This window comes from Rhineura floridana, chromosome 11 (assembly GCF_030035675.1).
Source record: "Rhineura floridana isolate rRhiFlo1 chromosome 11, rRhiFlo1.hap2, whole genome shotgun sequence".
Taxonomy (NCBI): Eukaryota; Metazoa; Chordata; class Lepidosauria; order Squamata; family Rhineuridae; genus Rhineura; species Rhineura floridana.
Genome location: NC_084490.1, coordinates 25,392,947 through 25,410,439, shown reverse-complemented (window position 1 = coordinate 25,410,439; position 17,493 = coordinate 25,392,947). Strand labels below are relative to the sequence as shown.

The 17,493-nt window shown below is 39.5% G+C and overlaps 1 protein-coding gene across 1 annotated transcript; it reads right to left on the bottom strand.

Annotated features, from left to right (window-relative positions):
* Positions 1 to 6,285: 6,285 nt before the first annotated feature.
* LOC133367576 (vomeronasal type-2 receptor 26-like) lies at positions 6,286 to 16,001 on the bottom strand. The gene is made up of 7 exons (XM_061591671.1): positions 15,784 to 16,001; positions 13,995 to 14,286; positions 11,877 to 11,944; positions 10,262 to 11,003; positions 9,874 to 10,101; positions 8,684 to 8,810; positions 6,286 to 7,187 (listed from the first exon to the last, which is right to left on the bottom strand). The coding sequence occupies exons 1-7, from the start codon at positions 15,999 to 16,001 to the stop codon at positions 6,286 to 6,288; spliced, it is 2,577 nt and encodes an 858-aa protein (XP_061447655.1).
* Between the last annotated feature and the right edge of the window lie 1,492 nt (positions 16,002 to 17,493).

Sequence of the window (17,493 nt, the reverse complement as noted above, 5' to 3'; positions counted from 1 at the left end):
GTGAAGCACTGTGTGTCATCACATCGATCGAGATATCATATGAATCCTGTCAGTGATTTCTGTTCAAACAGAAAGTAATGGGTCTAATCTTACTATAATACCATAACACCAGCATGATGGGGGGGAGGTGGAGAGGAAACACCAGAGCAGAGCTTGGAAAAGTTCCTTTTTTGAACTGCAACTCCTATCAGCCGAATCCAGTGCCCATGCTGGCTGGGGCTGATGGGAGTTGTAGTTAAAAAAAGTAACTTTTCCAAGCTCTGCATCAGAGTGAGGAGAAAGGAGAACTCCATTGTGACTGACAGTCCAAGTTTATCTTCAGAGACAATTATTTTACATGCAACATGATAGTTCTTCCTATTCCAAAATAAAAGTGAAAGGTGTTAAACCCAAAGGCCTGTGGACCTATTTGTCTGACATTTGGTAGGTTTATTATCCAAGGACAATTCTCTCGTATCTGCACTTTTCTGCCCAATTTCATCCACATTCATACATATGAAAAATTTATAGATGTTTCCCAAAAACAACAGCAACATTAAAGATGCCCACAACAAAAGCCAACGAAACTGATCAAATTTCCTCCATTTGTGTCAAAAGGGGGAGGAAGATATTGCTTTATTTATTTCCCCTAAAATGAATAGGGTTGGGAAATGAAGTAGACAGGATGGATGGACCTCAAGCTTATGAGGCAGGCTGTTTTGTGAAGTGCTGAATTGGGGTCTGAACTGAATCTTGTGATGAGGGCACACCGCCCAACCAAAAATGTTTTATGACTATGAATGAAAGGGTTATGGTGCTGTTCATCTCTTCCTCAGGATTGCTGAGGTCTGTCATTTTAGCAGCAACTAATATACAATTCGCCCCCCCACCTATTATAAAATGAGGAAGCAGTTTATAATTAGCACAGTTCTAGATTAATAACTTTAACTATTGTTTTGTAAACTGCTTGCATAGAAGTTTTATTTACAGTTAAGTGATATACACATTTTGTTAAATGAAATGGAAATGGACTGCCTTCAAGTTGCTCCCCGACTTATGGCTACCCTATGAATAGGGTTTTCATGGTAAGCGGTATTCAAAGGGGGTTTACCATTGCTTCCCTCTGAGGCTAGTCCTCCCCAACTGGGTAGAGCCTGTTCAGCTTGCCACAGCTGCACAAGCCAGCCCCTTCTTTGTCTGCAACTGCCAGCTGGGGGCAACCGGGCTCCTTGGGACTATGCAGCTTGCCCCCAGCTGCACAGGGCACGTAACCCCTGAGCCACTCACTGTGGGGGTGATCTTTAGCTGGCCCTTGACACCCAGGAGACACGAGCAGGGATTTGAACTCACAGACTTTGGACTCCCAGCGAGGCTCTACTCCCCACTGTGCCATGCCAGCTGTTATTTTGTTTAATAACTACATTTAAACAATGACTGGACATAGTCATTTGGTTCTTTCATTTTTTCTCATTAGCTGTTCCCTGTTGTTCAGCTCAGGCCTCAACAAAATAATGTAACACTTTGGAGAAAAGATACAACCCAACAATCCACCACTGGAAGCTAACATTGAAAAAATTTCCACAGCCACCATATATTTTCCTTTGGTGCTCAGGTAGGTCGGAACAAAGGAAAGCCATACGCTGCAGAAGACCAACATGCTGAAAGTGATTAACTTGGCTTCATTGAAACTGTCGGGTAACCTCCTGGCAAAGAAAGCCACAGTGAAACTGATAATTGCCAGGAAGCCCAGATAGCCCAGGGCAATGTAAAGCATAGTCACAGATCCTTCATTACACTCCAGTAAAATTTCTTCAGTCACTGAATGCATGTCAGTATCTGGGAATGGGGGAGAGGTTGCCAGCCATGTAGCACAAGTTCCTGCTTGGATAAGGGAGCAGCAAAGAACAATGGAGCTAGACAGTCTCTTACCCAGCCACTTTCTTATCTTGGATCCTGGTTTGGTGGCCATGAAAGCGAGAACCACAGTCATGGTTTTTGCCAATACGCAAGAAACAGCCACTGAGAAGATAATTGCAAAGACAGCTTGTCGGAGGAGACAAGTCACCTTCTTAGGATGGTCAATGAACAGCAATGCACAAAGGAAGCAGAGCAGGAGAGAAATGAGGAGAGTGTAGGTGAGGCCCCGGTTGTTGGCTATGACTATGGGAGTGTCATGGTGCTTCAGAAATGTTCCTAGCACCAATGCAGTGACCACAGAAAAGGAAAGAGCAAAGAAGGCTAAACTGATCCCCAAAGGTTCTTCATAAGATAGGAAGCTTACATCCTTGAGAATACAGAAATCCCGTTTTTTGTTTGGATACGTTTGGTCCAAACATATGTAACAGTCATTCACATCTGAAAATGAAAGCATGAGGCTTAATCTCATGAGCAAACCATTAATCTCAACAACAATCCTCAACAGTTCTTCTCACAGGTAATATTTTCACTGATCAAGTTAAAGGATGTATTTATTGTAGATTCTGTAAAATGAGGTGGGTAATGATGATGGAGAGCACCACTTCTTCATACTGAGATTTCCCAAGTGCTTTATAGCATTCTAGGTTGTAGGCAGCCATTTTATTTCTACAAAGATGACCAACAGAACTCAAATAACCTTACAGAGCCCTGTTGTATTTATTGATTTATTTACAACCATGACATTTCTAATTTTGTAACTAAAGTGTTCTACACAACTATGCAAATATTTTAGTATTGGATGTGATGGAATGTTGAATGTTTTGTGCTTATATACCACTCATTGAACCAGCAGAGTCAACCAATAATGGAAGAGGAGAGGGAAGGATTTTTAGGGATGGTGAATCCAGTTTACATGGGTTTATACATTAAATTTGGTAGTCCTGTTAAAGATCCTGCATCATTCTGTCTCTGTGTGTAATTGGCATGTTAGCTTCCGTAGTTCATATTTGTTGCTGTTCAGCCATTGCTTTATTCAGTGGCTCACTATCTACACCAGCAGTGAGTCAAGCTTGACGGGTTATAACTGTGCTGTATTGTTTTGTCCCCCTTCTTAATCACTCTCCCCACCATGACCTTCCACTACTCTTTTCCATTCTGGGCATGTGCACATGCATTTACATGGCTAGGATGGCTAATTGCCCCTCCCCCACTGGCCAATAGACTCTATAAAAATGAAGGATGTTCCTTTAGTTATTGTTCCTTATTTCCATCTATCCTTTAGTTATTGTTCCTTATTTCCATCTACCCTGATTTGCCTGAGGATTCCAGGGAAAACCGTTGGGAACCAGGCTGTTCTACTGTGAGTAAGAGATCTTAGGTTAGAAAGCTCTTTGTTATATTCTTTTGTCTGTATTGAATCTCTCACCTTTGTTATGCCAATGTATCTCTCTTAGCCTGGCGGACGGTGACTAGCTTTAAGGAAACAAATGCTACTCTCTTTGTGTATATACCTTTTCTTTTCTTTTAAATAAACTTCCCTTTTATAATTGGTGTGTATTGCTTGAAGCTAATGATTCCTAAATTCAGTCCTTGATCACTAGATGCTACTGACTACTGTTGATTAGTGGGGGTTAATGCACTAGAACGGAGAGAGTAACAACAGGTCTGTGTGTATGTAACCCTTAGACTTTATTAGAGCTTAGAAAAGTTGCTTTTTTGAACTACAACTCCCATCAGCCTAATCCAGTGGCCATGCTGGCTGTGGCTGATTGGAGTTGTAGTTTAAAAAAGTAACTTTTCCAAGCTCTGGACTTTATACTGCTGATAAGTGCTTCCCGTAATTAATATTTAATTTTTTGTATTCTATGGGAAGGACAGTAACACATGTCAAGTTGACATACTAAAATGATAACATACTGTAATTTGGGTTATATGTGCTTTAAGTAATTATATAAATGTATGATGTGAAAATGAAGAGACAGAGAGCTTTGAGCTTCATGGTGTTTTCATGTCAGTCAGACTTTCTCTCCAAACAGCTGTTTAAACTTTCCCCACAAAATAAAGGTGCCTCTAACAGATCTGATCTAAAAACAATGTGAAGGTTTCTTTTCTTCCACGCCACTCACCTATTAATCCAGGACATAGTTCCCCTGCGATTGCCCGCTCTGCTCTGCTCCAACCTGGATCATCCTCCAAACAATGAAAGGATTCCTCCATGCCCATGTACACATGGGTCTCAACATTAGCTAGGTTTTAGCCCCCACCATCCCCAACTGGGAAGAAGGGATGACCATTCAATGTCATGGATCTTCCCACCTCCTGCCTCCACAGACTAGCTGCCAACCTCAGGACCACCCCCTAGTCTTCCCCTTCCCTGGTTGCTTTCAAGGCACCATTGTATTCCCATGTACTCCAGGGTGCCTGTCAAGGTCAAGCCTTAACACAGTAATTTAGTGTTAAATGCTGCAAGAGAGGCTGTCAGAGTGCTGTCAGTCACTGAGATGCCAGGTTGCAAATAAAACATGATCCATCACAATCTTGTATCTCTGTGTGTGTGTGGGGGGGTAAGAATCCTAGATGGTCTACGTGGCACTGTTGCACTACTTCAGTATACTGGGGTTCATCGCAGGACTTCTATGTGCCTTCTGTTAAATGTACTTGGAAGTCACCACACAATTGGAAACTCAGATAACACAGGGTTCCCAGTTTTGTAGAGGCTGTTAAGCATGTTCAACCAAACATGTATAGAAGCTCCCTTCAGACCTTCACCCCCAGAATGATCAAGGGGATGGAGCGACTCCCTTACGAGGAAAGGTTGCAGCATTTGGGGCTTTTTAGTTTAGAGAAAAGGCGGGTCAGAGGAGACATGATAGAAGTGTATAAAATTATGCATGGCATTGAGAAAGTGGATAGAGAAAAGTTCTTCTCCCTCTCTCATAATACTAGAACTCGTGGACATTCAAAGAAGCTGAATGTTGGAAGATTCAGGACAGACAAAAGGAAGTACTTCTTTACTCAGCGCATAGTTAAACTATGGAATTTCCTTCCACAAGATGCAGTAATGGCCACCAGCTTGGAGGTCTTTAAAAGAAGATTAAACAAATTCATGGAGGACAGGGCTATCAATGGCTACTAGCCATGATGGCTGTGCTCTGCCACCCTAGTCAGAGGCAGCATGCTTCTGAAAACCAGTTGCCGGAAGCCTCAGGAGGGGAGAGTGTTCTTGCACTCGGGTCCTGCTTGCGGGCTTCCCCAGGCACCTGGTTGGCCACTGTGAGAACAGGATGCTGGACTAGATGGGCCACTGGCCTGATCCAGCAGGTTATGTTCTTATGTTCTTAAATTTCTCAAAATAGTCTTGGATACTACACAAATATAAGGCAAAAATATCTCAAGGACAGCACCTTAGATAGGCCATTCTATTACACAGGATTTTGTAGAAAACAAAATGGAATCACCTATGCCAGAATACCGGTACATTTTTTGTAAGGCAAAGAAAAGTGTGTGTCTAAGGGATGAAAATGTACTGCATGCTGGGATGCCTGTCATGTGATCAGCTGCAGCTAGCGAAAACTCCTGCGATTTTCTGCATTCCCAAGCTTGCAAACGGATTATTTCTGGTATTATTTATCATGAAAATTTGTGCTAAACTTGCACTATATTCAAGTAGAATTCCAGCACTATCTTGAACATTGTGTGAAAGATCAAATATAATGTGCAAATTATTAGGTAAAAAATCATCAGAATAATGGAATAAAGTGCAGTGTGAAAGCCGCCAATCTCTTACGGCTCTTAGGGATGGGAGAGAAATTTGATTTATTTTGCATTAGTTCTGAATTGATTAAATTCACACTTTCTCACTATAAAAACTGAAACACAGCCATATGTCACAATTCAAACTTATCTGAATTTTGTTATGCAATTCTCTAACAAAATGCATATGGTAGAGGAATATGTGTATAAAAATGAAAATGTTAATGAAACTAATGTACAAAAATGCATATTAGGAGAAATTACTTGCAAAATGTACTTTAGTCAAAACTGTAGAAAAATGTCTTTAAGAGGAAAAAATCATCCTCAGATGCTGAAGAAGTTTAATCAGGATTTTTAAAAAAATTGCTGCAGAAACCTGGAGGACGGAATTTAAGATTGGAAAATAAGAAACGAAGAAAACTGAAATTGATAAACTGTTCCATCTCTAATGACTATAAACCAGAGAGTGATGGTGTTATTCATGTCTTCACAACATCACTTCTGAGAACTGTATTTTCAGTGCCGACTACTATAGGAAAAAGCAGCAATCCTAAATTCTTATGAAATTAAGAAGCAGTTTATAATTGGCATATTTCTTTATTACTAACTACAGGAGAAGATATAGTCAGTTAATTTTTAAATTCTTCTTATTATTAGTTGTTCCCTATTGTTCAGCTCAGGCCTCAACAGAAGAATATAACATTTGGGTGAAAAGATGCAACCTAGCAGCCCACTACTGGAGGCTAAGATAGAGAAGACCTCCACAGCTACTATGTATTTCCCTTTAGTGCTCAAGTAAGTTGGAATAAAGGATAGCCACACACTGCAAAAGACCAACATGCTAAAAGTAATAAATTTGGCTTCATTGAAACTGTCTGGCAGTTTCCTGGCAAGGAAGGCCATAGTGAAGCTGGCAATGGCCAGGATGCCCATATAGCCTAGTACACAGTAAAACATAGTCAAAGACCCTTCGTTACATTCAAGTATAATTTTTTTAATCACTGAGTGCATGTCAACATCTGGGAACGGAGGTGAAGTTGCCAGCCACAGAGTACAGTTAGCTGCTTGAATAAGGGAGCAAGAAAAGACAATGGAGTTGGCCAGTCTTTTTCTTAGCCACTTTCTCACCTTGGAACCTGGCTTAGTAGCTATGAAAGCCAGAAGCACCGTGACAGTTTTTGCCAACACACAAGAAACAGCCACTGAGAAGATGATACCAAAAGCAGTTTGTCGGAGGAGACATGTCACTTTCTGAGGTTGGCCAATGAACAACAAAGCACAAAGGAAGCAGAGGAGGAGGGAGATGAGGAGAGTGTAGGTGAGGTCCCGATTGTTCGCTTTGACGATGGGAGTGTTGTGGTGCTTCTTAAATATTAAGAGAACCAGAAGTGTGACTAAAGAACAGGAAAGAGCAGAAAAGACCAAAGTGATCCCCACAGGTTCTTCATAAGACAAGTAGCTTATATCCTTAGGAATACAGAAAGTGTGGTTTTTATTTGGATAAGTTTTGTCTGAACAGATACAGCAATCACTCATATCTGAAAAAAGAAAATGTGTGGCTTAATCTCACAAATATGCCATTAATCTCACCAGCAACTCTGAACTTTTCTTCTCATACAAATAATATTTGCAATGTGCAAGTTAGAGGATCAATCTGTTGTTCATCCTGTGAAATGTTGTGTAGAAAGATGACCACTCATTAATACTGAGACCTTCCCAGAGTAGAAAGTCCCCACATAATTTAGAGCTTTGTAAAGTGACCACTTTATTTCTCCTGGCAATGCCAAGGGAACCCATCTGGTAACAGAGAGCTGTGTTACATGTATTTATGTATGACATTGCTAATCTGTATTTCAACCAATTTATTTAAAATATTGCACACAGTAAATTTAAAATAATTTAAAACAATAACTATAACTGCCAATGCAATCTTGGTTGTTTAAAACGATAAAAGTTCATATCTCAGCAGAAATACATTTTCTTTTGCAACATGTAGGCTTTTAACTGTGTTTTGTAGTGTGACATTGTAATTTTTCAGTTGCTTGTGACTGGGCATCCTGATAAGGCATGGGGAGGAATCTAAGCATGTTACATTGAATGTGCTTAGAATCACCTTTCAGACCTTTCCTCTCAATGTGGAAAAATCTGGTAAACTAGAGCATGTGGTCATGTTAGTGGTGAGGCTTGCATGTGTGCCCTTCCCACTATATGTCCATAGGGATTCAGGTGAATATTGGAATAAGGTTATAGACAAATGCCAATATGGCATAGATAAGGGATACTTGGTGTAACAGTGGTCTGCAGTGTGTTGTTATAAGAGGTGAACTGAGAGAGGTCTGCTAAATGTAACTATTGTTTCAGTGATATGAATCAACTTCCTTGTTCAGCGCCTGTTGAAGCATTCTAAAAGTATTCAAAGAAAGCTCCAAGTAAACTGTATTACATGGATGAGCCTTGCCCAAGCTGGTGCCCATCAGATGTTTTTGACTACAGCTCCCATCAGTCTCAGTCGGCATCAATGTTGTTCAGGGTTTGAGGAAGTTGTAGTGCAAAACAGCTGAAGGGCATTGGAAAAGATGACATAGACAAATACCAATTCGGCATGAATAGTGGCTGTGAGATCTTAAAAGAAAAGGCTCATTGCTTTCTGATAAATCTTTTTCCTCCCTCTATAAATAAACAAATAAATGAATCAGAGAAAATACCCACTGATGGTCTTGGAGCATCCCCTGTTTAAGAATTCCTGAAAGAGGAACCTCAACTGAACAATTAGGTATGATCAGAATCAACAATCATTTGGTTTTTCAAAATGCACCTCAATCAATATTTTCTGAATTGGAGGCAAACAGTAACATGTACACTTACCATATTCCCCTCCCTTCAGCAGTTTCCTATTTAGTCGTTTCCAACCAAGGCATTCCATCATATTTAAACACTGAAAAAAGTAACACTTGTATATTCATGCATTTATATTTAACTTCCTCTCAATTACAGCCAATCTGCTTGAGACTTCTGTTTACAATATATATCTTACCCTTTTGATCTGAAATCTTCCCTTCTGGACATGGGATGCAATTGTAGCAACAAAATGGCTCCCCTTCCTTCATTCTCTTTCTAGAACCAGGATGGCAACTCTCGCTGCATACAGAAAAAGGCCTTGTCTAACCCATGAATGACAGAGGAGAATATTGAGTTTGTGACTCTTATGTTCCATGGTCTTTTTAATATGCTGCTAATCTTATATGTGAGTTGCTTTTTTCCATGCACTAGTGCTGTGTGATGGCACTGTGCTGTGTTTTGAAATGCTGTATTTTGGGGATAGCAGGGATTCCATCCACTGAATTGTTGTTTCTTCCTTTTTTTCCAGACAATAGCTATGGGACACCACTGCCTATCTATTTATAACCACAATGTAATATAAACATTAACCAGGTGTGTAAAAATGTACATCATACAGAACTTCCTGATATGAGCTGTTACATAAACACCTTCATAGTTAACACCACACATTTATGAACCAGTCAAGGATAGCAGGATTGTCCATTTAGTTCCATTTGATGGCCATCCTTTGTTTGACATCTGCTAATAGACATAACATGAATTCTAAATTAATATTAGGAAGAATAGTTTTTTGAAAAAAGAAATATATGTGTTATGGCATGGACAGTAGACTGCACCATGATATTACCCAGTGTGGTGAGATGACTTGGTCTGCAACTTAGAGAGAAATAATGGCTTTTTGAGGCATCCAGGAAATAAAGAGTTTGATTTGATGGCCATGGCATCAGTGTGTGGAGTGGACTTTTCCTCCCAATGTTGTGTTACTGCCCATTATGGAGAGGAGAAGGCTACAGAACTGGAGTGGGTTAAGTTCTCTGTTTGTCTCTCCCAGCAGTGTTATCACAATCTATTACATTTAATTAAAAAAGTAGTATACAAGGTAATCTCTGATTTGGAATGTTATTGAAGCTTGAAGATGTTGGTTCTGACCTTACATATTTTAAAAACAAGAGATACATTTTAATTCTATTTTAATTTTTTCCCAAGAATTTAAGAATCAAAAATCTTGAACACAACAGTCAAATAAGGAATGTAATAAGTGCAGATTGTTCCAATTGCTTAATACGTTGTGCTTCTTTCATTTAAAAAATCATCATATAAAGAGATTAATTTTACATATTATGCTTGAAGTCAGTACTAATTTAAAATACAACTCAATTGTACCTGGTTAAACCAGTTGTGCCATTTTATAGCTCCCTCATTGATGGTAAACACTTGGTCTGAAGTGGCGCAGGGATCCATTTTCCCAACTTTCACCTTATGAAATGATTGGTTTGATGAAAAAATCCAGTTAATAACATCAAATCCAGCTACTAACTCCGCTCTCCTGTTAAAAGAAACCTTATCCCCAGCACTGTTATTAAATGAGACATTTCTCAAAAAGTGATGGAGCTATAATGAAAAGAAAAGAAAAGAAGTTATCAGGGAAGAATTGCATTGGGATCTTTCAGAAGAAACTGAATCGCACAACTGCACGGCGACTTCTGGGAGATAACAGTCTGTTTTAACACTTAGGATATTGTAAACTATGCAGAAAATGTTTAGCTCTTACCTGCCAGTGCTGTTGATTCTGAAATGAAAGCCCCCTTTGGTCCACCATATGTCTGTGTCTGCCTCTAGATGAGAACATGGAATGTACAGCATGGGCCACAGCATAAACAGCATTGTAGACACTGTAGCTGTGGCCTGTCATGCTCATTTCAAAAAAAGCCCCAGGAAGACTCGGCAGCTTCTCCTCTCCAGTGCAAATATCTCCATCCACCTCACCGCCTTCTGTACTTGGGAATACACAGGCAAAGGCCTGTTGCCAGAAATCCCTGATAAAAAAATCATCTTTTGTGATGGAAGGGTTTCTGCTTGCAATAAATTGATGAAATCCTGAAATAACATTGGAGTGAATTGTGAAGGACAGAGCCCCGTTGATTATTTGTGTATCCCAAGTCCTTTGATAAACCATAGATGTCAGCTCCATTTGAGCTGTTATTATCCACACTTTACCTCTTGTGTCCTCCATCTTTCCTTCTACTTCTGATAAATATGGAAGCCATCTCAGAAATAAAATTGTATAAGATTCTCCATAGGCCACTAATACGTTGGCTGTGCTACCCATGACTTTATCATGTATTTTTGCACTATGTTGTAGCGAGTCTTTAAGTTCTGTGACAAGAGTTAATTTAAGAAATCTTTCTATAAAGGCAAAGCAGATACCACTAGAGAGAAACAATGGAACCACCATTTGCACAAATCTTTCTCCATTCTCAAGATCCATAGTAAGGAGCCCAATCCATGTCCACCTGAAATGCAGAAGTAAGGAGAGAATCCCCCTACACTGAAGGGCTTCTTGTGGGACCATCTGGTAGAAGGAAAGACCTGGAGTTTTATCAGGCATGACTGGAGCAGAGCCATATATGAGCTAAAGAGGAAGGTGCAGAACAGGAGGGAAAAGATATAATAATTTTATAGCACTTTCATATTCAACACTTTCAGCTATAACACAAACACAATAAACAAAGCTACAGAATGTGTACAGAGTCGGCAGCGTATTGTTCCATTTATCAGTACAAGATGTTTAATACACCCACAAACAGCGGAAGTCCCTCATGAGCCTTCAGTTCTATTGTAGTCAGGAACCTCTGAGAATTGGGGGTGGGGGTAAGGATTTCTCATAAAGGAGAAGAAAGTGTGTTCTGTTGTGTTTCACTCCTGGCTAATCTATACTGCTGTATCAATTTTTCAGTCAAACTCATTTGCCAGATTCCATTATACCATTGGCTTGTGGAAAACTCTTTATTGTATCCAATATGAATGATGGCTGTGCTCTTCCTCCAAAGTTGGAGGCTGTATGTTTCTGAATACCCGTTGTTAGAAATGGCAGGAGGGGAGAGTGCTCTTGCACTCAGATCCTCCTTAGGGGCTACCCAAAGGCATTTGGTTGACCACTGCGTGAACAGGATGTTGAACTGGATGGTCCATTGGCCTGATCCAGCAGGCAGGAGGGGAGAGTGCTCTTGCACTCAGATCCTCCTTGGGGCTTCCCAAAGGCATTTTGTTGACCACAGTGTGAACAGGATGTTGGACTAGATGGGCCGTTGGCCTGATCCAGCAGGCTCTTCTTACATTCTTGATGACCATCTTCAGAAAACAATATTCACTTCTCAGTAAGGTACCTGCTTAGTTTATCTGTGTTTCCAAACTCCTCATGACCCTTCATATTTTCTAGGTTGTGATAGCAGTGCTACATTTAAAGAATTTTCAACATAGCTGGGTCAATATACTATAGAACAAATGGTAATATGTTTGATGGCACTTTCAGTCATATGGTTAGTTTTATTCAACATTTTCAAATGTACACAAGCACAATAAACAAATCTCTAGAAATATGGGTTATAGTGTAAGCACCTTATTATTCCATTTATCAATACAAGATATTCACCATAAATAAAATTACAAAAGGCCGTTAGGGGTCTTGAGTCCTACTGCAGTCAAGAGAGAGACCCCCCCCCCAAAAAACCCCTGAGACTTACATTTTATGGCAGTTTGTTAGTATTTATTAACCCTTTTAAAATGTAATGCAAGTACAATAAACAAAAGAACAGAAACATGTCACAGAGTCATCAGTATTGTTCCATTTATGAATGTAATTCATCATACAAGTGATGTACATTGATAATGAAGCTCCTCTTGAGCCTTGAGTCCTACTGTAGTCTAGAAAGAACCCCCCCGACCTTCGAGAATAGGAGAGTGAAGACTATTACTATGAATGTTCATAAAGAAGACGAAAGAGGGAACCACGCTTCCAAATGTCTTGCTGTGTTTCACCAATAGCTAATCGATATTACTGTATCAATTTTCCTGCCAAACTCATTTGCCAGATTCTGTTATACCATTAGCTTATGGAAAATTCTTCCTTTACATTTTCAGAAATGTGTAACTGCCATTTGGGCAATCACAACCAGGGGATGATATTAAATCTTTTGGTAAGAGCTCCTTGAGTTGTTCCCAGAAGATTCATTATACAGCTAGTACAGGGTCCATGCTGACCCTTAGCTATGGTAAGTATTTGCCACCCCAAATCCTTAACAAGTGGACATTCCAACCATAAATGCATGCAGACATTCCACTGCCTACATCCCCACTAACAAAGTAGAGATAACATTAAATTTAAGTAGTACAATCTAATTGGTATATAAGGCCACCTGTGTATTTATTTTGGCAGAACATAATAAATTCTCACCAAGGTGTTCCTGAGTTGGGGTTTATGAAAAATGTAGACCAAGATCATTTTCAACTCCTACCCTATCAACTCCTACCCTATCACCATCAGAAAATCAAAATTTCATATTCTAAATTTATCAGGCAATACCGCCACCTCCCTTATATACGTTGAACATTTTTGTCATAAGAGATGACTGATTGAGGAGCACTCTAAATCCTTAATTTGCAGCTGAGGGGTGAAATAAGACACTGACACATCAGCTTGGGTTGAACAAGGGCCACTTTATTAAATTACAGCAGACAAACCCAATTTTAAAGTGACCTGCAGAGGGAAAAAACTAGGTGCAGGACTATCTATTACCAAGTAGCTTGCCATACAGCTCTTGGGTTACCAGCCCCTGACGAGGCAAGGGCAAGCCCATCTGCTTAACCCTTACCTCGGCCACACGTTCTAGGTGAGTAGGGGGGCCTTCCCACATTATCCCCACCCAGGGTTGAATAACCTTTGGGTAGATGAGATGAGTTGGCCCCAAAGGCAGCCCATATCCTGTCCTCGAGCCGCAAAGCCATGACAGACAGGCCTCCGGAACCACCAATCACCTCCAAAGGTGCCTAAGGGGGCCACCTAGCTGTCCTTAACTATGAACTTCAGAGGGACACCTTTCAGTGAAACATCTGCAACTGAGGAGCAATATGAAATTTTCCCCACAGCCTGGCTCTATCTGTTCGTTACTCTTTTTTGCTGCTAGGCTAGACAGAGAACCTTCCCCCAACTCTACCTTTACAGAGCATGTGTGATTATGTCTGTATAGGGCAAGAAATGCAGAATTTTTCCTCCCCCATATTTATGTATTTTAAAATATTTAAGAGACTTATACACCACTTGATAATTAGCATTTCTAAGCATTTTATAAGAGTTTTGCAAAGTTTTTTTTTAAGGTTGTGCTTTATGCAGAACATCAGCTCACAAAATTCAGCCTCTGAAATACAAAGTGAAATAAGGCAGGCAAAACAAGCATGAAAAAACTTAAGCCCATCTTGATCTCAACACAGAGAGGGATATATTATACCTGTGGGATTTTATAGATATCCAAGACTGTTGCCATATGAAGAGAGGTTAGGGGGTCAAGTCCCCCAATGACTGCTATGAGATTATTCTGGAGGTCACATTTATAGTTGGGAACAAATCTCTCTGGTGTGGATGAAAGTAGCATTGTGCCATGATAAGTCCCCCTTGCTATGAAATAGCTGTCATAGATGTGGAAGCCCAAGGTGACATTGGGCAAGAGCTCGGGGTTTTCATTGATTTCCTTTACTGCAAAGGCCAAGGCCAGGATGTGCTGGTAATTCTTCATCACTATACTAAAATGACAATTACGTTCTGTATCAGAAAGATGTTCTACGCTTTATAAACATTATCTTCACAGCATTCTGCTTTATCTTTGCTGTTATTATATATTACAGTAATATTATACCACTTTTCTTGAAGTAGTCTAAAATGGTGAACTGAGAGATGAAACAGCTAACCAATATACTCCATATACCATAAGGTTCACATTTGTATTTCCAAATGACTCATGATTCTGAACATTTCCGAAGATATGATCAAAGGGTGTTCTTTTAAAGTTGTTTCAACATAGATGTGCTGCTCAGTGGTATACCATGTTTAACTTGGGGCTCCAATAAGATTACAATCCTAAATTCACTTACCTGGGAGTAAGAGTCATTGAATTCAAAGTGACTTCTTCTGAGTAGGCATACGTGGGATGGTGTTGTAAGTCATTAGATAAATATTTGAAATGTGACACTCACCAACAGGATGTTGTGTTAGGTAATTTCAACCCATTGTTTAAATATTGTTTTTCTGCTCATTTTATTCTCCAAAAGAAAACACAACATAAAGCTTGACATGTTTTCCAGAAGTGAAAATTGATTGGGATTATATCTACAGTTTAGTTATGATATTCACCGTTAGCCAAAAGAAAATTCAGCACAATTGCTTAACTTTTAAAAAGAAATAAATGTATAATAACCATGATTAAAATACTGTAGCATATTTATCTTTAAACCCAAGATCCTTCCATCTATGAGATGTTTAAAAATACAAAATTAGCTCCTGTTGACCAACCATTCTGGACCATTAAATACCATTTCACCTAACACAGAAATTGGAAAATAGTATTCATCTTCCAGAGCTTTTCTAGAGTTGAAGCCATCAGCCTAACTTTTTTATTGATCAAAAGAAAATTAAGCACAACTGCTGGACATTTTTTATATAACAAAACTGAGAGTAGGTTGCAACTGCCCTGGGCTCCTGCCAAGAGGAAGGATGGGATATAAGTCAATCAATCAATCAATCAAGTAAATAAATAAATGAATAAATAACAATAACATTTAAATAAAAAATGAGCTCTGTTAGCCAATCATTTCTGCCACTAATCAGCATTTCACCTAAGAATGGAAGTACCAATGATTAATAACCAGAATATCAATAAGCTGTGGCGATGTGAATATGAGATCAACTGTGTATCCTTATTAAGAATTCTGCAATATATCAAGGAAAAGAAGAAAAACCATCACATACGATTCATTTTCAAATATGAAGTGAGATGGACCACAGCAGGTTTGAAAATGAACAGCTGTAAAGTTCGACTATTCATGCATATATAAATTTATATATATAAAGGACTTCATTATTTTTTTCCTTTTTTTCTTGTTATGCAGAACAAAAAGTGTTATCCCCTTCCACATACCCTTAACTGCATTATTAACATTTTTCTATGGTAAAAATCAATAAGCCACAGCTGTGAGGATTCAGCTCTAGAGCTAATTATTGGAAGGAAGGGAGGAAGTCCTTACGCAAGCTCTTCAAGCAATGCTTGTGGGGGCTCTACAGTGAAGGTTAATGCATTGGAGATGATGAAGCTGTGAGAAGCAATGCCTCCAATGATGACATCTCCTGACTGGTGATATTTGTGAAGTGGAGGGTGTGGATCACGAACATTACATTTAATTATGTGAGTCTTGCATGCCACGTGAGGAAACAGGGCCAGCATCCACCCCAGTAATATCACCATCCTGTGTTCAACAGCAAATCTTCACTTGAAATAAATTGTCCTATTTCCATTTACAATGCTCTTGTTAGAGTGCCTCTAGTTACAAATGCAAATCTGAATGTTCATTCAGTCTGCAAATAGTCCCGAACCATGAAGAATAAATGCTGCCAGTCCCTAGATGAAATTAAAAACTGTAATGGATATATATATACTAGATGACATCCTTCACAGACTTTGCCTCTCAAATTCCACAGTGAGTTTGACATGCAGCAGAATTAATTATAATCCAGTTATAATGACAGAGGAAATAATTACACAGTCAGTTACAGGCTTTCCTTGTAGAATTCAGACAATCTTCTTTGCCATATGTAAACAGTTCCTCTCCCCCCGTCACTTAGGTATCAAAGGACATTTTGGCTTGACTAAAATACATTCATTCGATGTATAAGACCATAGTGTGGAGTTAGAGAAATCACAAACAAGTTTTAGTAGCACCATGCTGAAGTTTTGTAAGGAACATCCTTGGCACCTTCTGGAATTTACCAAACACTCTCCCTAAAACTGGAAACAGGGGCAAAGCTTTTTTGGGGTGGACTATTCAAGTGAGGGCCCTGGGCTATTTCTTCACTTTTAACAAAGCCAACCCTGTTCCCTTGTGAAGAGTGCTGAAAGCTGTTAGAAGACTCATGTTCCCCTTACTGAGCTACAATTCTCAGAGTTTTCTGGGAAGAAGAAATGACTGTTAAACCACTCTGGCAAACTGTTGCTCTGTGAGGAGAATAGACAACTCATGGAACCCTTCACAAACTTCTCTTCCCAATTTTTTTGAGGGAAGCCATGACTTTTTAAAGTGGAATAAATGTCTGGTCTATGTGGCCAGGGTTAAAACTGTGTAGAAGTGAGGAGGCATATGCAGAAGCCTCGAACCCAATGTCTCCACAAGTGGGGACTCATCTCCAAATGAAGACAGCTTCTATGCAAATTCTGCTGAGTGCCCTTAGTTGTTTCTGTATAATTGGGAATGTTGTCAAAGCAGGGTTCTCATTTCTGCTGAAACTTCTATGTATATTGAGCTGAATGCATGTAGAAGCCTCCTTTACATCTTTGTGTCCCCCAAACAATTCTCTCAATGGGCTTGAGTACAGACAAATGGGGAAGGGAATACAGCCTCTATTATACCACTTAACATAGGGCACTCTGTCACACTGGGACTTGCATGTAGCAAAAAAAGTCATAAACACTGAAACAGAATAGGCATTTTCTATGAAATCTATTGGATGCAATAGACAAGGTCCATTCTTAGGATAGATTCATTTCATCTTAGACTTCTGAGAAAAAGCAATAGAAACTCTATCAGTGTGCATGAGATTCAGATTAATCCTGAGGTGAAGCAGGATGCTTTGGGGAATTTTTTTGCTTTACAGGTTGCCAACAGCTGAAGAGGTGACTGGTGAAGCACTGTGTGTCACCACATCGATCGAGATATCATATGAATCCTGTGAGTGATTTCTGT

Coding starts and splice junctions, on each gene's coding strand:
- LOC133367576 (XM_061591671.1), bottom strand. CDS start 16,001: ATGGTGATATTACTGGGGTGGATGCTGGCCCTGTTTCCTCACGTGGCA. Junction 14,287..15,783: donor GCATTGCTTGAAGAGCTTGC/GTAAGGACTTCC, acceptor TTGTCATTTTAG/TATAGTGATGAAGAATTACC. Junction 8,811..9,873: donor GGCACAACTGGTTTAACCAG/GTACAATTGAGT, acceptor TTCATGGGTTAG/ACAAGGCCTTTTTCTGTATG.